The 21,137-nt window shown below is 34.8% G+C and overlaps 1 protein-coding gene across 1 annotated transcript; it reads right to left on the bottom strand.

The window, feature by feature from the left end:
* Window positions 1-3,324: 3,324 nt before the first annotated feature.
* Window positions 3,325-20,846, bottom strand: LOC136811337 (ral GTPase-activating protein subunit beta-like). Its single transcript, XM_067067952.1, has 26 exons — window positions 19,626-20,846; window positions 19,229-19,478; window positions 18,819-18,981; window positions 18,289-18,431; window positions 17,883-17,980; window positions 17,142-17,291; window positions 16,336-16,587; window positions 15,263-15,415; window positions 13,678-13,844; window positions 13,341-13,406; window positions 12,616-12,646; window positions 12,406-12,485; window positions 10,747-10,842; window positions 10,423-10,492; window positions 9,664-9,755; window positions 9,131-9,258; window positions 8,598-8,685; window positions 7,753-7,832; window positions 7,332-7,404; window positions 6,653-6,823; window positions 5,988-6,117; window positions 5,661-5,755; window positions 4,977-5,181; window positions 4,165-4,456; window positions 3,870-3,986; window positions 3,325-3,513 (listed from the first exon to the last, which is right to left on the bottom strand). The coding sequence occupies exons 1-26, from the start codon at window positions 20,806-20,808 to the stop codon at window positions 3,405-3,407; spliced, it is 4,482 nt and encodes a 1,493-aa protein (XP_066924053.1). The 5' UTR covers window positions 20,809-20,846; the 3' UTR covers window positions 3,325-3,404.
* Window positions 20,847-21,137: the final 291 nt, after the last annotated feature.

The raw sequence follows: 21,137 nt of genomic DNA, 5'->3' as shown, positions 1-21,137 counted from the left end.
TAAGCTCATCAAAGCTTTGATGCAAAGTAACAAAGGAAATTCTGCGACAGCACAAAATAAAGTATATTAATGTGTTAATCATTTTTTTTCATTTTCTTGCTACAAATTTTAAGAGGAAATTAAATGAAAAATTATGACTTGCGACAGCATATGATACAAAATATAAAATTCTTTATAAAACAAAACTAAAGTAATAATTCAAGCTATTTACAGTGTTTATCCCACATCGTCGAGTAAGTGAGAAAAATTTTTCTAAAAAAACTTCCTTACGCCATACAAAATTCAGATTTTTCCCATTCATTTCATTGAAAATGGTGGCCACCATTTTAACTTGAAAATGGTGGCCTGATATACCATTTTAACTGGTTTTCACTGGCTTATTTGGATTGGGTTATCAAAGGGCAATGTTCTGGCCTGGTCCGCTCCATACACAGGATAAACTTTTTTTAAGGGCTCTGACCATAATATTTGAAAATTGATTTTAGTATTTGAACATAAAAGTTGTGTTTTAGGTTCTTTAACACTTTTAACAAAGAATTGCCTTTTAAATTGCTTTTTAATCAAATTCCTTTAAGAGTAATTAAGAATTTAATTGCAAAAATAACGTTATGAACTTTAAAAAGACGTTGATAATATCTTGCATTACCTTCTTCTAAAAAAAGTGCTAAGTTTTAATGGGTAATTAACCTTTTTGTTTCGAAGATTTTTCAAACTGTTCGCAAGAATTGAACTGTTTTAAATTTTTCGGAACGTCAAGTAGACTAATTTATATTTTTTAACGTGGCAAAAATTAAAAATTTCACTATGGTCAGAGCCCTTAAGGAGAATGCTGAAAGCTAAAAACGCCAACATAAGAACAATTAGAGCCTAGTGAAAATTAGATATTAAGATTAAGTAAAATACAACCCTATTTCAATCCTATAATTAAGAACATGACAAGAACAAACAGTAAAAGAAGCCTCGACAAAAATTTAATGACTCTTATGAAAAAACCAGTGTAGGAAAAAATCTGAACAAGCAACATGCTGAATGGACCTACCTAATGATTAACATCAGATGAAAATAAGAAAAAAGTGACAATAATTGTACAAAAATTCAGAATGGAAAAATAAAGCTGTGTTGAATAATGTAAAATGGTAAAAAGGAATTTCCCCAAATACGAAAATCACTTAAACCATTCAGGCCCAAAAAACCTTTTAAGCTGTTTTTGGCCCAAATTTGCCCAAAAAAAATTTTCCTTAAAAATCTGGCTCCTTCACATTTTGGGCAATGCCATTTTGCATCATTGTGCAAAAAATCAGAAAAAAATTATGAGTCAACATTGAGAAAAGCTAAATTTTCTTATTTGGTTAAAGGGAATTTCCCCAAAATACGAAAATCCATCTTTTAAGGCGAATAAGAATTTTCCGGGAAAAACCACTTCAGCCATTCTTTGAAGAATCTTGCCCTCCATCTTTGTACAAAAAATCAGAAAAAAGTAATGACAGGATTTTGCACAAAGTCCAAAAAACCCTATTTTTAGGCAGTTTTTGGCCCAAATTTGCCCAAATAGATTTTTTTTCGAAAATCGGGCTCCGTCACATTTTAGGCATTGCCATTTTGCATCATTGTGCAAAAAATCACAAAAAAATAATGAGTTAACTTTGAGAAAAGCTATATTTTCTTATTTGGTTAAAGGGAATTTCCCCAAAATACGAAAATCCGTTTTTTAAGGCGAATAAGAATTTTCCGGGAAAAACCACTTCAGCCATTCTTTAGAGAATCTTGCCCTCCATCTTTGTACAAAAAATCAGAAAAAAGTAATGACAGGATTTTGCACAAAGTCCAAAAAACCCTATTTTTAGGCAGTTTTTGGCCCAAATTTGCCCAAATAGATTTTTTTTCGAAAATCGGGCTCCGTCACATTTTAGGCATTGCCATTTTGCATCATTGTGCAAAAAATCACAAAAAAATAATGAGTTAACTTTGAGAAAAGCTATATTTTCTTATTTGGTTAAAGGGAATTTCCCCAAAATACGAAAATCCGTTTTTAAGGCGAATAAGAATTTTCCGGGAAAAAAACCACTTCAGCCATTCTTTAGAGAATCTTGCCCTCCATCTTTGTACAAAAAATCAGAAAAAAGTAATGACAGGATTTTGCACAAAGTCTAAAAAACCCTATTTTTAGGCAGTTTTTGGCCCAAATTTGCCCAAATATATTTTTTTTCGAAAATCGGGCTCCGACACATTTTAGGCATTGCCATTTTGCATCGTTGTGCAAAAAATCAGAAAAAAATAACGAGTCAACATTGAGAAAAGCTATATTTTCTTATTTGGTTAGAGGGAATTTCCCCAAAAATACGAAAATCCGTTTTTTAAGGCGAATAAGAATTTTCCGGGAAAAACCACTTCAGCCATTCTTTAGAGAATCTTGCCCTCCATCTTTGTACAAAAAATCAGAAAAAAGTAATGACAGGATTTTGCACAAAGTCCAAAAAACCTTATTTTTAGGTAGTTTTTGGCCCAAATTTGCCCAAATAAAATTTTTCTCAAAAATCGGGCTCCGTTACGTTCTGGGCATTGCGATTTTGCATCATTGTGCAAAAAATCAAAAAAAAAATAATGAGCCAATCCTGAGAAAAGCTGGTAACAGACGGACGGACGAACAGACGAACGAACAGACGAACGGACATAGGTTAATTTATAGAACCTCCACCGGGGTACCTGGAGGTAGGTCCAAAAAGGAGCAACCACAAACGAGAAGAGGTATGAGTTCGAGTGAAGGGCAGGAAATGGGACCCATCGATCATTTGAATGTAAAGTGACATACACGCGAAATCAACACTAACATGTGAACTTCCCTTTTCTAAAAAATGCGTGAAAATAAATCAGTGATGTTTGACGTTTATAATATATCCGATCATTATAAGTGACTGATATGTTATGTCTGCTGTCAATTAGTGTATCTCGTCCTCTTTAAAATGATCGTTCTCAATAGAATGAGTTCTACCTAGATTCGCGTATAACAAATGCCATTAATACCTCGCAAAATAGATTGTTAAATATTGCTTCGTTCCATTTTCATACGATCAAACCGACCGGTCGCTCTCGACGATATATTACAGTGGAGTCTCTTTAACTCGAACAAATTTGTTCGAGTTAAGGAAATTTTCAGTAACGAAGTAAGGTTTATAAGGCAGTGTTAACTGAAGGGACCATAAAACTTGTTCGAGTTAAGGAGATATTCGAGTTAAAGAAATTCCACTGCACTAGTGAACTAGTGAACTATATTGCTTACTCCTGCAATGTCAATTGATGAGATATTGAAAACAAATGTATCCAATTTTTAGGGAACTCATTGAACAATTCATTCGCTACTCGGTGAGATTTTTCCAAATCAATATCTACTTGGTTTCTCTATTCATTCACTCCTGTAAAAGGCTTGCGTAAAACTCTGGAACTGTCTGTTTGATAGTATGCTTTCGAATCATTTCTTGGATGCGAATCTTCCGACAAACGTGAGGTGGTGAGTAACTGTGAAAGACAAATGGATTGTAAATAACTACTCTGGTACCTAGCTCACATACTTATTAAGTACAGATGAAAAGAATTCCAGCAACGACTGAAGCTTTTAAATTTAATACAGCAAACAAAAGAAACAAGCCATTTTAACAACGAGGGGATGAATTCGATCGATTTTTTTCAGAAAATCTGACCGCCGCACCAACCGTATCCGGTGTGTCTTGCCTGTAATAAACCCATTCTACATAGAATCTTCGACTGAATGAAATACATAAATCTAGAACAAACACAGCATCTCTTAATTATAAAGTAGCCAATTTTCTATCATAAAACAACTTGCGAATATAAGGAGCTAGCTAGAACATTACCTGTCTATTTCCAATCTTCTTCGGCGACAAATATTGATTGCAGTTGAGCGGACCATTGAACCGAGAACCCGTCGACTACATACCATTCCATCCACCAGAGGCCCTCCGATGGAAGAGCTAGAAAAGTTGAAAATATGTGTTATTGAATCTCAAGAAAGTTTTGAGGAAAGATGCATCTAATTCTGCATCATTTTCTTAACAATGCAACCAAATTACACCAAGGTTTCTTCTAGGCCTTTTACTAATTTGAGACTAAAACAAATACTATTTTATTTAGTACAATTCACTCACTCACCCGAAAACGGTAGCCACCATGATACGGAACAGACCCGTTTTCAGCGGATGGATATAAATGATAACGATTTCACGCTCCGGAACACGACCAGTAGGAATATAACCGGTCGAATAAGACGCTTCTTGCGGAGCGTTCAATTCTACGAGATCTCTAGCAGGGAAATGTTGGTGATCGTTGAAATTTTGTAGCCAAGCAACAACGATTTTGGTCTCCGATTGTGAGCTATGTATACGGTGACGGACATCGTGTAATATAGGGTGTTCGACAGTCGTCTGTTTGCGTAGTTTTCGTTCTGTTGTAGTATGAAAATAAAATTGATTGATTTTCAATGTTTGAGTTTTATCGACGTGTTTTTCATTGATTTAACAGCGGGACACCCTTTTATCTATTTTTTTTTGGGGGGGGGGTCTCTATTCCAGGGGTATAATCATCGATGTTTTTATATGGATGTTTTTTGATGAGTTTTACCCCTGGTCTTTTGAAAAATTAAGCCCAAAAATAAAGATCGCTTTTCCATTTCGAAAGTTTTTGAATTCATTGATAAAAGCTTTCATTCCCGGTTCAACTCTTATGTAGTCTGATTTTAACCTTAGCAATATTTTAAAAACATGGAACTATTTGTTAATTGAGTTTAAAGTTGAAGTTAAATGATGAAAATGCCTGTCTAGAAAACTGAAATTCTATTGAAGCAGTTTTTAAAATATTGTTATGACAACTCATTCCTAACTTAGTTTCTTCTCTTTTTTATTTCATTTTGTGGTAATCATTTCGAAACGAAGTAGCGGTTGTTAATGACGTAATTTTTAACGTACCAGTAGAGGAAGTTCGGTGATGGTGGTGGCCATGATGTCTTCCGTCAACGCCATCTTCTTGCGGTGATGATTCCACTGATGACGTCATCATCGGTTCACTGGATATGTTTGTGGTTGGTGTTGTTGGCGTAGAAGATGTGTTATGTTTTTTAGGTGTCGTTGAAGTGGATGAGGAGGTAGAACTACTCCTTTCTTTCTTTTTCAACTGAAAGAGGAAATAGTATTTTGAATGACTGTAATTTCTCTTTTCTGACGACAGCTACATAGACCAAGACGGTTAGTGAAAAGCCGTTGTTCATTTTGGGGCTTTTAAATGATCAAAAAGGAGATCACCGTCGTTTGCAGCATTGAGTTTCAAGCCCGAAGGGCTAGAGGTCAATCTCTTTGGTAGGATTTGAAGCCAACAAATCCTACCAAAGTTGCGCGGCCTTGAGCGACCCGCCTGGTTTTTACACAAATGACAGATTGAAACTAAAATTTACCGCTTAATTTCGAAAAATATATCACTCGAAAACAAAGGAATTGCTAGATTCAATCCGTCATCAAAAATACGGCGCATATTTTAAGGCTTCAATTTTTCTTGCCTGAGAAAGGTTAGAGATTGACCTCTAGCCCTTCGGGCTTGAAACTCAATGGTTTGCAGTAACAACAAGAGTAATAGGACCTTCATTGAGATAGAAATACCTTTTGAAGGTTCAATGCAGGTACATGAATGGCGAGTTCAGTTGTTAGGTCTGAATAATAGAACATTTTCTTCATCGAATATTGCTGTTGTTCTTCTAGAAGAGAGAAGAGAAGAGGAGTGTAAAGCAAAAAGGGCAGCGGCATCAGACGGCATCAGGCACCGTTGCGTTTCTCGTGCTTGTTCAAGTAACAAGAATTAAGTATATGAAGATTAAAACATGATAAATGAACGCTGATAACCTTTACTACATCAGGGGGTGATTACATGTTTATTTTGGAGGTATTTCCCTATCTTCTAAAAGAGAAAAATAAAACGCAAATAATTACCAGTCAATTTATCTTTTGTTTTCCAACTAGTTGTAAGGTCACCATTCCAGCCGTTGTGTTCTGAAGTCTCCACTGGCCAACCCAAGGAATGAAGGAACTCTGTGAACAAGTGGTTATCCAGGGTCGGAATCTGCAGAAATGAAAAGACGGAAGATGAAAGATAAGAAGACAAAAGTCACACCTCTTGCAATATGATAATCCTCCTTCATAACGAGGAATAGAGAAAACAGGAAAACTTTTAATGACCCCCAGGTGAATGTGTAATGATTTTTTTCTTCGCGTTTACTTTTACAAACATGTGTGCAAATTTCCCCGTTTTTTTTTTAGTTTTAGTTTTTTGTTTTGCGTGAAAGAGTGACTTTTTGGTCCTGTGGGGAGGGGTAAATACTTTAATTGGATTAGTTTTCGCGAGTTTTTATTTCATGAGCCAAAAAAATCCGAGTTTTCTGGATATACTTTCGCATCAGCATTCTGAAAAAAGTAGCGGGGACTTGATTTCTCGAACTAGCCAAAAATATTTTAATTAAAAAAGAATTGCCTTGTAAATGCCAAAGGAAATATCAACAGAGCATTTTACACTGAAAATCTGATTTTTAAAATCTAGCGTAGATTTAATTTCGTGTGTCCTTCTACGTAAGGAAATTGAATGAATAAGGAAAGGTAACCTCATTATTGGTGATGTCTTTAGCTCTATCTTGGCCTTTCTTCACAAAGAAGATAAGAAGTGTGTCGAACGTTCGTGTGGGAAATGCATCTAGTGAATTGAGGGACGTTTCTAAATCGTCATCCAGTGACTTGAGAGCGACCAGACCTTGAGTTTGGTGTTCTTGCTCGAACTGAAAAAGGAAGAGATAGACTCTACAATTGGAATAATTCTGAAGTAGAAACAAGAGAAAAATTCTTCTTAACATACCTCTTATTTCCACTGATTTACAATCGAAATCCTTCTCTTTCTTGAAGGAAAAGCGAAACAGCCTTCTTCTGCCTTTCAGATGCCTTACCTTCAACCAAATCAATTTACTACCACTTCACTCTAAAGTCAACTGAGTAACTTAAATATTTTAGTCTTGTCTGTATCAAGCTAGCTTTCTTTCTGTTTTCCACATTGGACTATAACTGAAGGTTTCCATTAGTGAAGCCATCACTTCGAATCGATTGATAAACCGTAAATTTAATCTGAAATTATATGAAATTACGAAAATAGTTTACTTTTTAATGAAACTCAAGTCAAAGTGGTCTGTGAACACACAAGTTTTCTCGTCAAATAAAAGTAGAGTATAAGAATATTAAATTCAAAGGTAAAACTCTTTTTCGAAGAATTTCTGAATGAAAAGGGTTAGCTACCTGTAGATTTTCAGGTGTCAAAAGTCCAAGGTGCGATAAGAATAAACGCGTTGCTTCGTTTCTGGTTGATAATCTAAAAGAATAATATTTGATTAAACCATACGACCAAAGTGAAGAGTAAATACGTCCTGAATTTTTTTTACCATACTTTGCACATGACACGTTTGGCCTAACTTTAGATAACTTTTTTGTAGTTTGATATGGAGGTTTCCAACAATAACGACGACACGATTCCCAGACATAAATCTTTTCCTGTTAGGCTCATTGAAAATGTCAGAGATTTTAGTTTAGTTCTAAATTGTATCGGAAGAAGAGCTTTAAATAAAGTGTAACAAAAGTTCCTAGAAACGATCGATAGCCCCGATTGCAGTTTCCGTTTTTTGAAAGGTGATAATCTAAATTTCAACAAAACATAACTTACTGTGGAGGTTGTTGTTGTGTCTTCTTTTGTTGTTTGCGAGCATTTTCCTCTTCGATTGAAGCAAGAGATTCTTCCTCTTCCTAAACAAGAAATAAATAATTTCAAAATTTTACTTGAATTTTCAAAGGCTTCTTCTTTATTTTCTTTTGTTTGAGTTTCATCGCATGGCACCTTAAGCACCTTAATAAATACCCCTGAAGACCCCATTTACAGTATATAATATTAAGGACCAGGTAGACTAGTAAACTAGTCGTTGAAAACAGACCCATATACAAAAAATCAAGCTCCAAATAAAAAGAACCAAAGAGGTGAAGTTGCGTCTCTTTTCTGAATTTCAACGACTAGAAGCTACTTCCCTCAAAAAACGTTGTTTAATTTTACAACTTTTTTTAGGTTTTTGAGAATCCATCCAACTTTTTTGACTAAATGATATTTCATAGTAACATTGAACATGGGAACATATAAATAAATGGGCATTTCTAAAAACGCAATAAACAGAAAGAAAAAAAAAAGCAATCCCGCACGGGTCAGACATACAGAAATCTGTATGTCTCTCCTTACGATTTTAGGTGAAGAAAAAAAGGCGTTTGAAGTAGCTTCTAGTCGGTTATTTTCCTTTTCTCTCACACGCGCTGAATATTTAATTTGTGTTTAGATTATTTGATTGATAGTTTTATTATAAGGTTATAAGTAATAACCGACTAGTTTACTAGTCTAAGGACCAGGTGGCCGACCGTTAGTCTGATTCGGAAGAACATGGTAAGTCTCTTGCAGAAAGAAGGGGCTAACAAGTTCTTGAATATGAGAGCTACCCTGCTATCCTTCAATTTAAATCATAACTTTACCTGTAACTGCATGAGGTATTCAATGTTCAAAAGTTCTTCTTTTTGTCGCTCATTCAAAACACTCCCCAAGTCAGGTATACTCGAGTCGCTGAAAAAAAAGAGTGAGCGATTATCTGCAATTCCAAAAAAGAAACTTTTGAACCTATCGTATAATTGTTGTGAAACCCTACAAAGTAATGATTAAAAGTAAAAGTATATATGTAAGTTTGAACAAACATCGCCCATTAAATAAAACTTCTAATACTGAACACCATAAAGGGAGTGGGTCTAGTTTATTACAGTCTGTTCCTCTAAAGAATCCTGCATTGTAACATGCATGCGTAATTTTTCGTTCTTTTAAACCATATGCAGTTAAACGAAGGGGAATGAATCGCTAGGGGTGGTATTTGTCATTCTTTTTGTCTATTTTTAGTAATGCAGGATTCTTTAGATAAACCCCCTCTTAGGCGGGTGGTGTCAATGAAAACGACAATCCGTTCTGACCCAATCTCCCCACGCTTTGTAAAATCGTTTAGTATTTATTGGTTACTTACGTTCTAGTTTTCTCCACGCGGTCAACCTCCAAAGGGAAATGAATTTGTGAGACTGACGCAGCATCTGGAATATTTTCCGCAGGTGAAGGCAATGGTGCTAAACGTTTGCAGTTCTCCACAAACTCCCTCTGTATGAAAAGATTTAAATATTTAAGAAAGTTTTATGACAAAAATGAAGGAACATAAAATAATAGGGGTTACTACTACAACTCAAACTTTTTTAACTAGACTTCTCTTTAAATTGAAATCATATTAAGGTCCCTTCGGCTATCAACCCCTTACGGACAAGATTCCATGTAAACTTGACGTACGACGTAGTCCCTTGTACAAGATTCAAGTTCTTCTTTTCACAAAACAAACGACACGCTTTTCGGAAAAAAGTAAAAACTAGTCGAAATCGTAATTTGACCATTTGCGTCAAAATGCAAAGTATTGAAAGTGAAATCTATTCCCGAATCTTCTTAATAAAAAACACACTTAGTCTGAGAAAAATTTGTAGCATCTGGATATCATCTAAAATTCCATGCACCTACCCGGTTATTCCTGGGAAATTGTTGAAGATTGATTGCACAAGCTTTCTTTCCAGATGGTCCACGAAGGATCGCAATAACTGAGGGTGAGGTTCCTATAAAAGAATTGGGCTTTTCAAAAAAAAATTTGAATATGGATATTTTTTCATTTTTTAAAAATTTACCTCCGCCTCCGGGCATTGTGAATTTTGACCCTCCGGACAGCAGCTCGGACTCCCTGGACAAGCATCAGTTGACCCCCTGGACATTCAAAATAACCCTCAAAGCGAGCAAAATCGCCCCCAAACAGAGCAATTTCACCCCCCGGACATTATATCCTCCACCCCCTTGTACAGACATTTTCTGGAACAACCCATTATTTTATTTGTGAACACCACTTGTTGAGGCGACAATTCGTAACAATCAATAGAAATATCCCAGCTGGCACACAACGTTTTTTCGACGTTTATCTAACGTTCACAACGTCCATATAACGTTAGATGAACGTTGAGACAACGTTGTGTGCCAGCTGGGATATCTGGAAGATGGGGAGCAAGATATTTTATGGAAATTAATATAACTAAATTCATTTTTAAATTTGGTCAGAACGCCTTGTATTTTGAACGATACTTCACGACTGGGAAAACTTCACTTCAAGGGTTGGTTTGGAAATATGGTTCTTTTGAGATAAGAAAAATTCATTAGTTCTTGCATATCAAACAAACAAAGTATAAACTAATTAATGAACCAATTTTAATTGGTAGATTTTCTTTCGTTACAAACCTTTGGGTTGAGTGACCGAATCTTCCAATAACCCAATAATCAATGTCGCATCACTCGCAAAGTATTTGAACTATAACAGCAGAAAAGTCGGGAAAATATATGAAGACACATTTTCGAAGAAACTGAAAATTAAATATAAATACTGTAATGTTTATTCTTAAACAAACAAGGGGAAATCAATTGATTTTTGAAAAATCAACTCGGAAATTGAATAATAAAAATAAGTAAAGAACATCAAGTATAAATATCAAAAAATATCAAAGCGAGGAGGAAGTTTCTTTTTTCCCTCCCTTACAAAACATTTTCATATGTTTATATACATACCTTTCTACCTTCAGGGCTTCCACAATGATGTAGTATACCTTCTTCATCGATCAAGGTGGAGACTGTTGACGGTCCACAAGGATTCGGAAACAGATCCTACAAAAAAAAAGAAACAAAGTAAAAATTTCATAAAGAACTTGCTGAAAGGTTAGCTGATTGGAGCCTGGACAGTGAGTAAAGAATACTCCGTTAGGAAAATCGAGCTTTTAAACTTTAATTAATGTTAAAAGCCCTAGAGAGCAAGTAGATCAGAGTGGATCCTGACTACTACATAAACTCTGAATGATGATTTGCCAAGGTTGACGGTACCACTTAGAAGTTTTTTAACGAGAGTTTGAATGAATATTAAAGAAATCCGATTTTTACGAAAAAAACTGCTTGAGCAACTTTTTAGAGTACCTTTTGCCCTCTATCTTTATGCAAAAAATCAGAAAAAACTTTCACACAAAGTAAAAAAAAACATTCATTTTAGGGAGTTTTTGGCCCAAATTTGCCCAAATTTTTTTTTTGAAAATCGGGCTTCATCAGATTTTAAATAATACCATTTTACATCAAAGTGCAAAAAAATCAGCTCTTTTTCCTTCAAAATGACATAAGGAAATTTCCCCAAAGAAGGAAATCCGATTTCTACGAACCTTGCCCTACATCTTTATGCATAAAATCAGAAAAAACTAAGTGAAGCAATTTCACACAAACTCCAAAAAACCCCATTTTTAGGCACTTTTTGGCCAAATTGGCCCAAATAATCTTTTTTCGAAAATTGGGCTCTGTCACTTTTTTGTGAATCATCATTTTGCATCACTATGCAAAAAATCAGAAAAAACTAACGAGCCAATCCCGAGAAAGGCTGTTAACAGACGAACAGACGGACTAAGGAACAACAGTTAATTTAAACATGCAGGTAATAAAAATAGATGGAGAGTCAATGCCTTTTGTTCTATTCTGACATATCATCGGAAGCAAACAGTTGTTTTGTTGCTTTGGGAATAGGATGATTAATTTTGCGTGTACTCGTGGGAATATTTAAGATGATAGAAACTGAATGAAAAGACATTACATTTTTAAAAAGCTCGTTGAAATATAATAGGCTTGTCATTAAAAATTGAGAAGAGCGTCGTATAATAAGCACATTACCCCCAAAGTTCCAGGGGAAGCTGCCCATAAATCTATCAGTGGATTTAAAAAAGAATTACATGTTACGATTAGGAACCTTGTATAGATCATTTTGTCAGAGTATGAAAACGGCTGCCCACGTGAAGATTTTAAGACAGGAAACTTTCAAAGAAAATGTGATGAAACTGTCAATGTTAAAAAAATGTCGGCCCAAAAATAAGTCCTTGTGAAATTAATACATTCTTTTATCTTTACAACAGCTGAAACTACTTCGAATCTTATTTTAACAAGGATTTCTCGTAAAATTAAGTTTTTCAAAATCAACGCAACAGCCTCTTTCTGTTCTTATAAAATTGTAAATTGATGTTTTTTGCTTCCGATGATGGTAAATCAAAGGAAAGCCGTTTTAAATAGATTTATAAAAGATCTGAACGACCATTTAGATCATTACCGCGACATTTTCTCTCCATCTATTTCTTTAATACCTTCATGATTTAAAGGACCTCCACCCACCAAGGTAGGTGCAAAAAATCACAACAGACTCACCAATTGTTCCATGAGGAGGGATAACAAACATTCAGCCGCATCTCGAACACGAAATGATATCAATTTCAATTCTTTGTCCGCTGTGATGGATAAGAAAGAAATGAAAATTAAAAGAATGGCACTTATAGTCAAAAATATCTTTCAGACATTATAAATTATTAGAATTTGGATTCTTTGGTAATAAAAAAGGATTCCGACGAAAATACAAACCTTTCATTGATGGCTTGTCCTTATCCTCTACCTAAAATGAGAAAGAAAAGCACAGTAAAGATTAATGAACCATTACTCTGTCTATCTATCCTCTAACAGATTCGTGCTCTTTATAATCCTATACTTGCCTACAGTTTTATAGCGAACACCTTACCAAAACCGGGATTTTCCGTTCCGTTCCTCTTTTGAAAATTTTAAAGATTCAAATTCCGTTTCTTGGTGAGTTCTACTTGCCTACGGTTTTATAGACGGCTGCAGTTAGAACAACAGAAACATCTAAATGTTCCTTCACAAACAGCAAGTTTCCTTAATTTATATCTAAATTCAGGATCAGCGAGGGGTACTTCGGCTAAACGTACGGTACGGGAATGTGTCACTGTATAGAGCATCTTTTTCATTTTCCCTATATCAGGTAAGGGGCGTAAAAACCAAAAAGTTGAGAAAAGGTGCCTCTTTTCGTAAAAGAAAGTAAAAAAGAAAAATGAGTCATGTTTGAGGAAGTTTTTTGGGATTTTAGTCCCGCCCATTCAAAGTTTTGAAAAATGTGTCCCATAGTTTAGAGGCCCTTGTGCCTCAACTGTAATCACCTTACAAATTGTAAAGTAGCGTTGACTTTTATTAGCCTTTGTTGCTACCTGTTCGTCAACTTGAAATAAACTATTACATACATACAGGGTCAATTATTAAAACTTCAGCAGGAGCAAGGGTAGTAAAGATATACAGACCTTATCTTTCGATTTGGAACCAGATAATCCAAGTTCAATCACTTCCAACACAGCATCCAAACAATACTATATTAAAGAATGAAGAAATTGAAATTAGAAGTCAGCAAATTTTCCAAATCAAAATCCGTTTTCATATCGAATCACATATTAAATATTTATGAAGTTGTGTTTAATATATCCAACCAGTATTCTCTCTTAAACTTGAATGCTTAGGTATAGCATTGTATCGTAGTATTGTTTACAAAAGTTCGGAATAAGGCATAACACAGCGTGTTCCTATTAAAGAGGGATTCGATTGAGTCTTTCTACTCTGATCTCAAATTACTGAATTTTTAACCTTATCTTCGACAAGCCATGGATGATTGATTAGCCAGATATAAACACATTGAAAAGCAGCCACAATAATCGAATGAAGATCTTTCGAATGTGAAGGTGGAGGTTTCTTCGCTTGAAATTCAATATAATTACAAATCCATGTTAATGTTCGTTTAGCTGCATCCTCATCTAAAAGTGTAGATAAAAGAGCAATGAGAATGAGAAAATCTATAAGAAAAATAAATGTACCTTAGTGGTAGAATGGTCAATACATCTTTCCGATAATTCACAGAAGAGATGCGCACGCATTATTTTGTTGCGGTGGAGCGTTTGGTCTCTGGAGATAAACAAACCCGTTTTTGCCTGCATTTCCTTAGGGAAAGATGGCTTTTTGATCTTATCTTAAGTTCTGTTGAAGCGCACAATTTCCCGGGCTATTTCTGAGAAGTTTGAATTACAGGAAAAGTTGTATTCCTTCCTCACCCAGAAAATTGATTAGAAGGAATTTTTGATACATTTGACGCAAACAATCATCGAGAACAGAAGCTCAAGATTCTTCCTTGTCTGTACACAAACCCAATATCTACGGCTAATTTCAAAATTCATTGCCGTAGAGGGTCTGTTGTCATTGTCTTTTCTGGTTTGAGATTTTTCAAACCAACCGCTACGATGGAGTGCTGTTGGAGTTTGGCGAGTAATCGGAGGCGATAAGACAAAATGGCCGTCAGAGTTGTCAGAAAGTATAGAAGATGTCGAAAAAAAGTGTTTTCATAACAAAACTGACTTCTTTATTTTTTAATAATTGGAATAAAAGAGAGCTCTTAATGAAGACATTCTATTGCAAAATAACTCTTTCTGCACAAATCGAATGTTTTTTGTTTACATTTTGGATCTTTGAGTTCACGAACATGAGAGAGAAGTTGTTTGATTGGAATCTTGTTTTTAAAGTGGTTTTAACTTCAGTTCTTTGCAAAAGAATATACTACTCAGCAGTATCTCTGCATGTTTTTATGTTCAAATTCAGTATTACTTTTACGGCATTCGATCTATGTAGAGTGGCTATAGTTTGTTTTGTTGGCATAACTTTTGTAATTAAAATGTTTGTTTTTCTTTGGCGGACTACATGAAAAAATTAATTTGAAAATAATTTTCTGTTAGACAATTTTGAATGTGTTTTCGTTACTTTTCAGCCTTTAGTTTGGCTCAAAAACATTAAAAAAGCAGCCAAAACATGCTTAGAAAGTGACCCTCAATGGACCCCATCCCTTTGTTTACAATTGTCGTACTTTGGCGGCCATTTTATTTCAAAATTATACTTCATCGCAGAGGTCTCCGTACGGAAAAACTTTTATCAAACAGACAATGCGCACAGAGTGAACTACGCTACGATAATCGTGAGATACACTCTGGTACAGAGTAGATTCTTCCTATCTTCTCCTTGAGTAAAGTATGAAAAATACAGTCTCACAATCTCACTCCCAATAGGGCCTCAAGGCAAGCAACAAGTAGAAATCGTTAAAGCGTACAACACATAAAGTAAAGTAGTTAACAAAGAAATTCCTAACATTCCTTACAAAGAGGAAATGCCATAATAGAAAACCACATACCGATAAACCTAGTGTCATAATTTGCCATCCCCGACATGCATTCCAAGGCTGCAAGAGTGATATTAAGATCACCTCTCCATTTCTCCGTAAACATCAAGCCTTGCCGTAAAAAGTTTGTCATGTAAACAAACATACCTTTTGTGGTGTGAGTATCTGAAGTAGAGAAAGACCGTTAAAAGGAACAAATTAATTTCTGAAACATTGGTTAAATAAAATGGCTATCTACAACCTTAGAAATTCTATTTACTCAGAGGAATGTAAAGAGATGGAAAAACAGCTTTTCTGATTACTCAAAGTTCAACTATCACTTCTATTCAAAATTCTATTGTAAAAAAAAACGTTGATTAGGTCATTAAATGAAAGTCCTGAAAAGTCGAAAAGACGGCTCGCCATACAAATCAGACGGTTTTACTTTACATGATTTGACGATAAAAATGAAAATTTGTTTTTCCTTTTTTGCCGATTACTAGTTCAATTTTTAAGTATAGCAAAAGAAATTCTTAACGCAATGATATTAAATTGGTTCTTGTGAAACTGTCAGAAGTCGAGTAAAGTCAAGAGCTCTAGCTCTAGCTTTCCATATTATGGTGCGGTCATGATGCAGTTCTATCAGTAGAATCGCTAGGAAATTCTGCGCAGGAAGATATAGGTACCTTTTCATATAGGAGAGGTGTACCCAAAAATATAGGCCCTACAAGTTTGCGCATAATCAGGCTTGAAACAAAATAATTTTGCCACAACACGCTAATTATGCAGATTTTTTATAGCGACAACAAAAGAAACCTGTTTACTCGATATAAACTCCCTTAAGGGCAAGAGACCTGGTATATGACGAGCCGTTTTTCCATTGTTTTCGAGAAGCTGTTTTTCCATCTCTTTACATTCCTCTGATTTACTACACTGTATTTTCTGAATTAGAAGTTCTCATTCAAAGATCTTTCAAGTCTACTTTCCTTGAATCAAATTTATCAGATTTTATAAAGAAGATTATAAAAGTGAAGGTTACTTATCAACAAATAATGCTTAAATAGATACGATTTTTTGGTGTTGAGCAAATCAATTAACATACATACCAGTTTTCTTTCCCAATCTTCCAATATCTGATTTAGGGCTTTTATCGCCACCTTTCTGCTTGATATTTTCACTACTTGAAGCATGTTTGATAGGTCCTGTTTTTGCGATGTGAAGGAGTTTGGGACTCCCTTTACCAATCTCGTCCACATTTTCCAAGAGGATACAGGGCGTTGACGAAGCTGGATGAGATTTGAGGTATTCATCATTCCGTGATTCGACCATCATCGTGTCCTCCATCAAAAGCATGGCACCTGCAAAAACAGGAATGAATACCTTAGAACTAAAGGCCGGTCTCCACTTTCGTGCGACATGAGCGAAAACTTTTCCCACGATGCTTTGTGGGCAAGTTTCGGAGGTCAAATCTGAGTTTTCACGTTAAGCCGATATCGTCTATTCCATTGGTCGAAATTGACGTAACGTATGAAAAAAGCAGAACTTCCGTCAACTTTCTTTTTTGTTCGCGCGAAACTTTTTTTATGACGTAATCTTTTATTCAGGCAAAAAAGGATAAGAAGAAAACTGTCGCCCATTTCGCGTGAAAGTAGAGACCGGCCTTAAAGCTGATCAGGAGAAACGAGGTGTTCGAAAAAAAACCCTCAAGGGAATATCTCTGTACATCTCCTCAATACATTCATCAGAACCATCTCGATAAGAGGTATAATTTTACTAAGTTTCAATAGCTAGATAATGATATATCTCACTTCGATTCAATAGGGACAGAAACGAACATCTATAACATGGTGATGAAATAAACTAGTAAATAGAAAGGACTTTCTAGACCTTAAAAACTAACTAGGAATCTTACCTGCGAACAAGAGTTGTGTATTTTCTGAATCCGTTTCTGCTTCAAGTGCTTTCTTCAGCAAATCTGTCAATCTTCCTTTCAACGAGATGAAAGTGACTTGAGAGGAGGAGTGTGTATTGTCACACCCTGTCACTTTCTCTTTACATAAACCTGAAAACAAAATAAATTCAACAATCTATATAATCTATATTACCTCAATTGGAATAAATTGAAGAATCTTTGGTCTTTTGCTTGTTTTTTTGAAGAAAAATGGAAAAAATGAAAATTATGACGTCTTAGTTTTTTCCATTTTTCTCACATTGAGTACATTTTCAGCTTTTCACAGCAAAAAAGTTGTTCAGCTTGAAATTTTCTTTCCAACAGTATATAATATGCCAATATTTGAAGAAGTTAAGTTTTTCTAATTTTTGGATTTTTGTAAAAATCCGCCGTCTGGAAAAATCTGCCATATTGAAAAAATGCTCAACCTTAGAAAAATGGCACTCTGGCTTAAAATGATCCTAAGGGTCCAAACTGTCAATTCCAGCAATAAAATATTGTTCATACTCAATGTATAGGTTGAGTCCAATAGCCTAACTTCAGCCCCTGACTATATCACAGGTTATAAGGATCTAAAATTGCAACAAAACGTTACAAACTTTACAATTTGAATATTTGATCAACCGCTTTCACTGGCCCAGCTTTTCTTTCCTTTTTCTCAAACACGAAAGGCATTTTTTTAACAATGAAACGTTATTCTACCTTGAATTGGCAGCTGAAGAAAATGCAATGGTAAACAAAGCATTGAGAGTAGAATGTGAATGCAGGAGCGTCGCAGCATGACCAGTGATAAGTCATACCTAAAGAGTAGGAGAAAAGTATTATGCGAAACATATATCTTTTGAAAAAGGCTTGCTAATCATTTCATTCATATATTATAATCGAAAAGTATTTTGGACAAAACTAACATTTTGTTGCTTGAGAATTTATAAAAAGATATTTTAAAAGACAAACAGTCCAGTATGCTTCTAAGACCATTTTTATTGCACCAAGAAAGTAAGATGCGTTTGTTTTCTTCTACTTAAGCTTGATAAAAATAACAAATCACTAACACAGTATTATAAATCACGATATCAAGAATGAAGATTTTTATTGATAAATTGATTACCCGAGAGAAATATCACTTGACGGCAGGATGAGCTCAATAGCTTGTAAAATGTTTGGGATAAGAACTTGAACGCCATGTAAATCAATTCTCAAAATATCTGTAATATTCAACAAAATCTCTCCAAGCACCTGTCCAGCTTTTGTCTAAAATGAAGAAAGAGCTTCAGCTAAAGATTAAGAAGTATTAGGCATAATATAAAGAATGAGTAATCCAAATAATAGTAAACAAGTGCTCATTGATCTTAATTAGATGTACCGGGCGACCCACTAACTAACTTAAATATGGAGTTACCCTCCAAACTCTGGTCACCCGGTAGTTGTTTAAGCAATTGAAATACTAACATTTAAAGGAAAGTTAAACAAATGTTTACGTTTTACATAAAAGAGGAAAAATACCTTTCTATAGCAAAGATCAGTAGCAAGTGTTAATATATATGTTGTTGTAGATACTTAAGTGAATTAATGGGGAGTTAAACAGCCGTTCGTTTTAAAATTATGCTTTTTATATAAAAGACAAACGAGGAGCAATACCTCTCCATAGCAGAGACCAACAGCAAGTGTCAAATAAAATCTTGACAGATAGACAGGTAATATGGCTTGTCCATTGACATTAGCATGACAAAATATTTGACATAGTGTACCGAAGGCTTCTGCTCTTCCTGGTTCGAACGCGTTTTTAATAACAGGTGGTAAGCTGTAAAAAAGACAAAAAAGTCTTAAATTAAGACTTTCAAATTTAAAGTAAGATAGAATAACGTTTATAGAATAAATGATGTAAATGATCTTGATGCCATTCTTGATGTTAGCCATACATTTCTAAGCTATAATTTGCATAAAAAAGAAATAGCTTGTTATTTGTTTTTGATGCTGTTTTAAAGAAGTATAGAAAAGTTAAGGCAAAAAATTAAGTTAAAAAATATACTTTAAAAATCAAAACTCACCTTCTCCCGGCTTCAATATCTTCACTACTCAGGTGATACGATTGGGGTTTAATTCCACAGCTGATGACACCAACAGAAGCCAATACCTTGGAAAGTTCAACTCCTGACAGACATACATCAAACAACCAACCACCAAACAAGTGAAGAATACAGTTGGATTCAGCAGCTATGGCATTCATTGTTTTAGGCGTGATGTTGCTGTCATCACGGACTGTCTTTGCTGAGGATTGATCAGCTATTCTTCTAACACCTAAACAAAATTTCAGGTAAAACTAAAAAAATTCTAATCTAAAAAAAAGGAAATGGGAAATAAAGCTTTTCATAAAAAAGAAAAGAACCTTTTATGAGAAAGATAAATAAATAAATCAATCAATCATATTGAATTGAAAACACTTACCAGGTACAGTAGCAGCTTTGTTTGCAAACACTGCAGCTATATGAGATTCTGTTGGACCAAGAGTTGCTGATTTCCGATCACCTCGAAATGATTGAGAAAGAATAGATGTGGATCGTGTATCTTGTATAGAGGCACCAAGGAACATTTTCACCAGTACTGAAACACCTTGCATAGCTTTCAGAAAGCTCTGAGGTAGGCTCTTCAAAGAGGGATGTGATGCGGGATCTTGGTTGTGTTCCAAACCATACATTGCAAAGTTAGGTGTATTTGCGATGATGATTTTATTTGTTAAGTCTACTGGATTTCCCATACAGTGAAGAAAACGAAACCAGCATTGAACAACAATATCATCTGACATGTTTAGAGGTAATTTTATGTCTTCAGTTTGATCATTTTTGTATAATGAAGGTAGTGGATAAGAAGGCCCAAAGATTATAGCTAAAACTTTCCGTGTAAGAACGTAGGTAAGTTTATTCCATTGTAAAATCAAGATATGGTTGTGTCTCCAAGTCTGGAATTCCTCTTGTAATGTACACCAGAGGGTGGGCGATGGAAAATAATAACAAGAAACATGTAACCAAACTGTGATCAAAGAGTTTATCAACTGTTCACAAAGCATGTCTGCTAGTCCACCTTTCATAGGTGGCTGAGAGAGTAAACGTCCTGATATTCCTAAATAGAATCGCAAGACATCCTCTGATGATGACTTTCCCATATTGCCTTCCTGGACCAAAGTTTTGATGTCAGATAAAATACGACTACAGAAATTATTCTGGTAATTTGTTGTTGAGCTTTCTCTTGGTATGAACATGTTTGTAAGATGTTTCAACATTTGTGCGAAATAGTGTTCTTTATTGCGCACTATTTGGCACGGAATGCCTGGTTTCGGTTTTGAAGAGAAAACGCTAGACCAGTCTAAGTAGAGATAAACACAATTCTTGATTGTTTCAAGTTCCATATCTGTCAGTGGCATTGTTAAACCAAAACAAATGACATCCATAGTCCACTCAAGGTCCTTTTCAGAATTGAATAATTCTTTGGAAGCACTTTTCTGGTGAACCAGACTCTTGATAATTGAAACAGTGACATCTCGACCAACACCAGAGGAGAAATTATTTAACACACTTTCTATACCACATTCACTTTCAATAGCTTCTCTGTCTGAGATCCAACCGTTGTACATCTTGATTTTTTATTCAATATAGATTATCATTTTGCACTGGAAAATAGTTCAAAATTAATTATACATAAAAGAAAATACTCCTGACTGATTTAAAATTTAGAATTTAAAGATTTTGAAAATAGCTGTTGAGTTATGATTGCCTTGATGAGCATTTTTATTTGGAAATAATTCTATTTGGGTAGAATTACGCTTTGAAAATTTCTGAATCAAAACATGGCTTATTAATCCGAAGATATAATTTTCAGTACTTTTAATGCTTATTCAATGGCCACAAAAATGTTGGTTGATTTTAATATGCTATATCTTTCATTCAACTTTTATCAAGATGT

Source organism: Clytia hemisphaerica, unplaced genomic scaffold (genome assembly GCF_902728285.1).
Source record: "Clytia hemisphaerica strain Z4C2 unplaced genomic scaffold, Clytia hemisphaerica genome assembly, whole genome shotgun sequence".
In the NCBI taxonomy this organism is placed as follows: Eukaryota; Metazoa; Cnidaria; class Hydrozoa; order Leptothecata; family Clytiidae; genus Clytia; species Clytia hemisphaerica.
The sequence above is the reverse complement of the archived record's forward strand: the minus strand, read 5'-3'. Positions and strand labels throughout refer to the sequence as shown.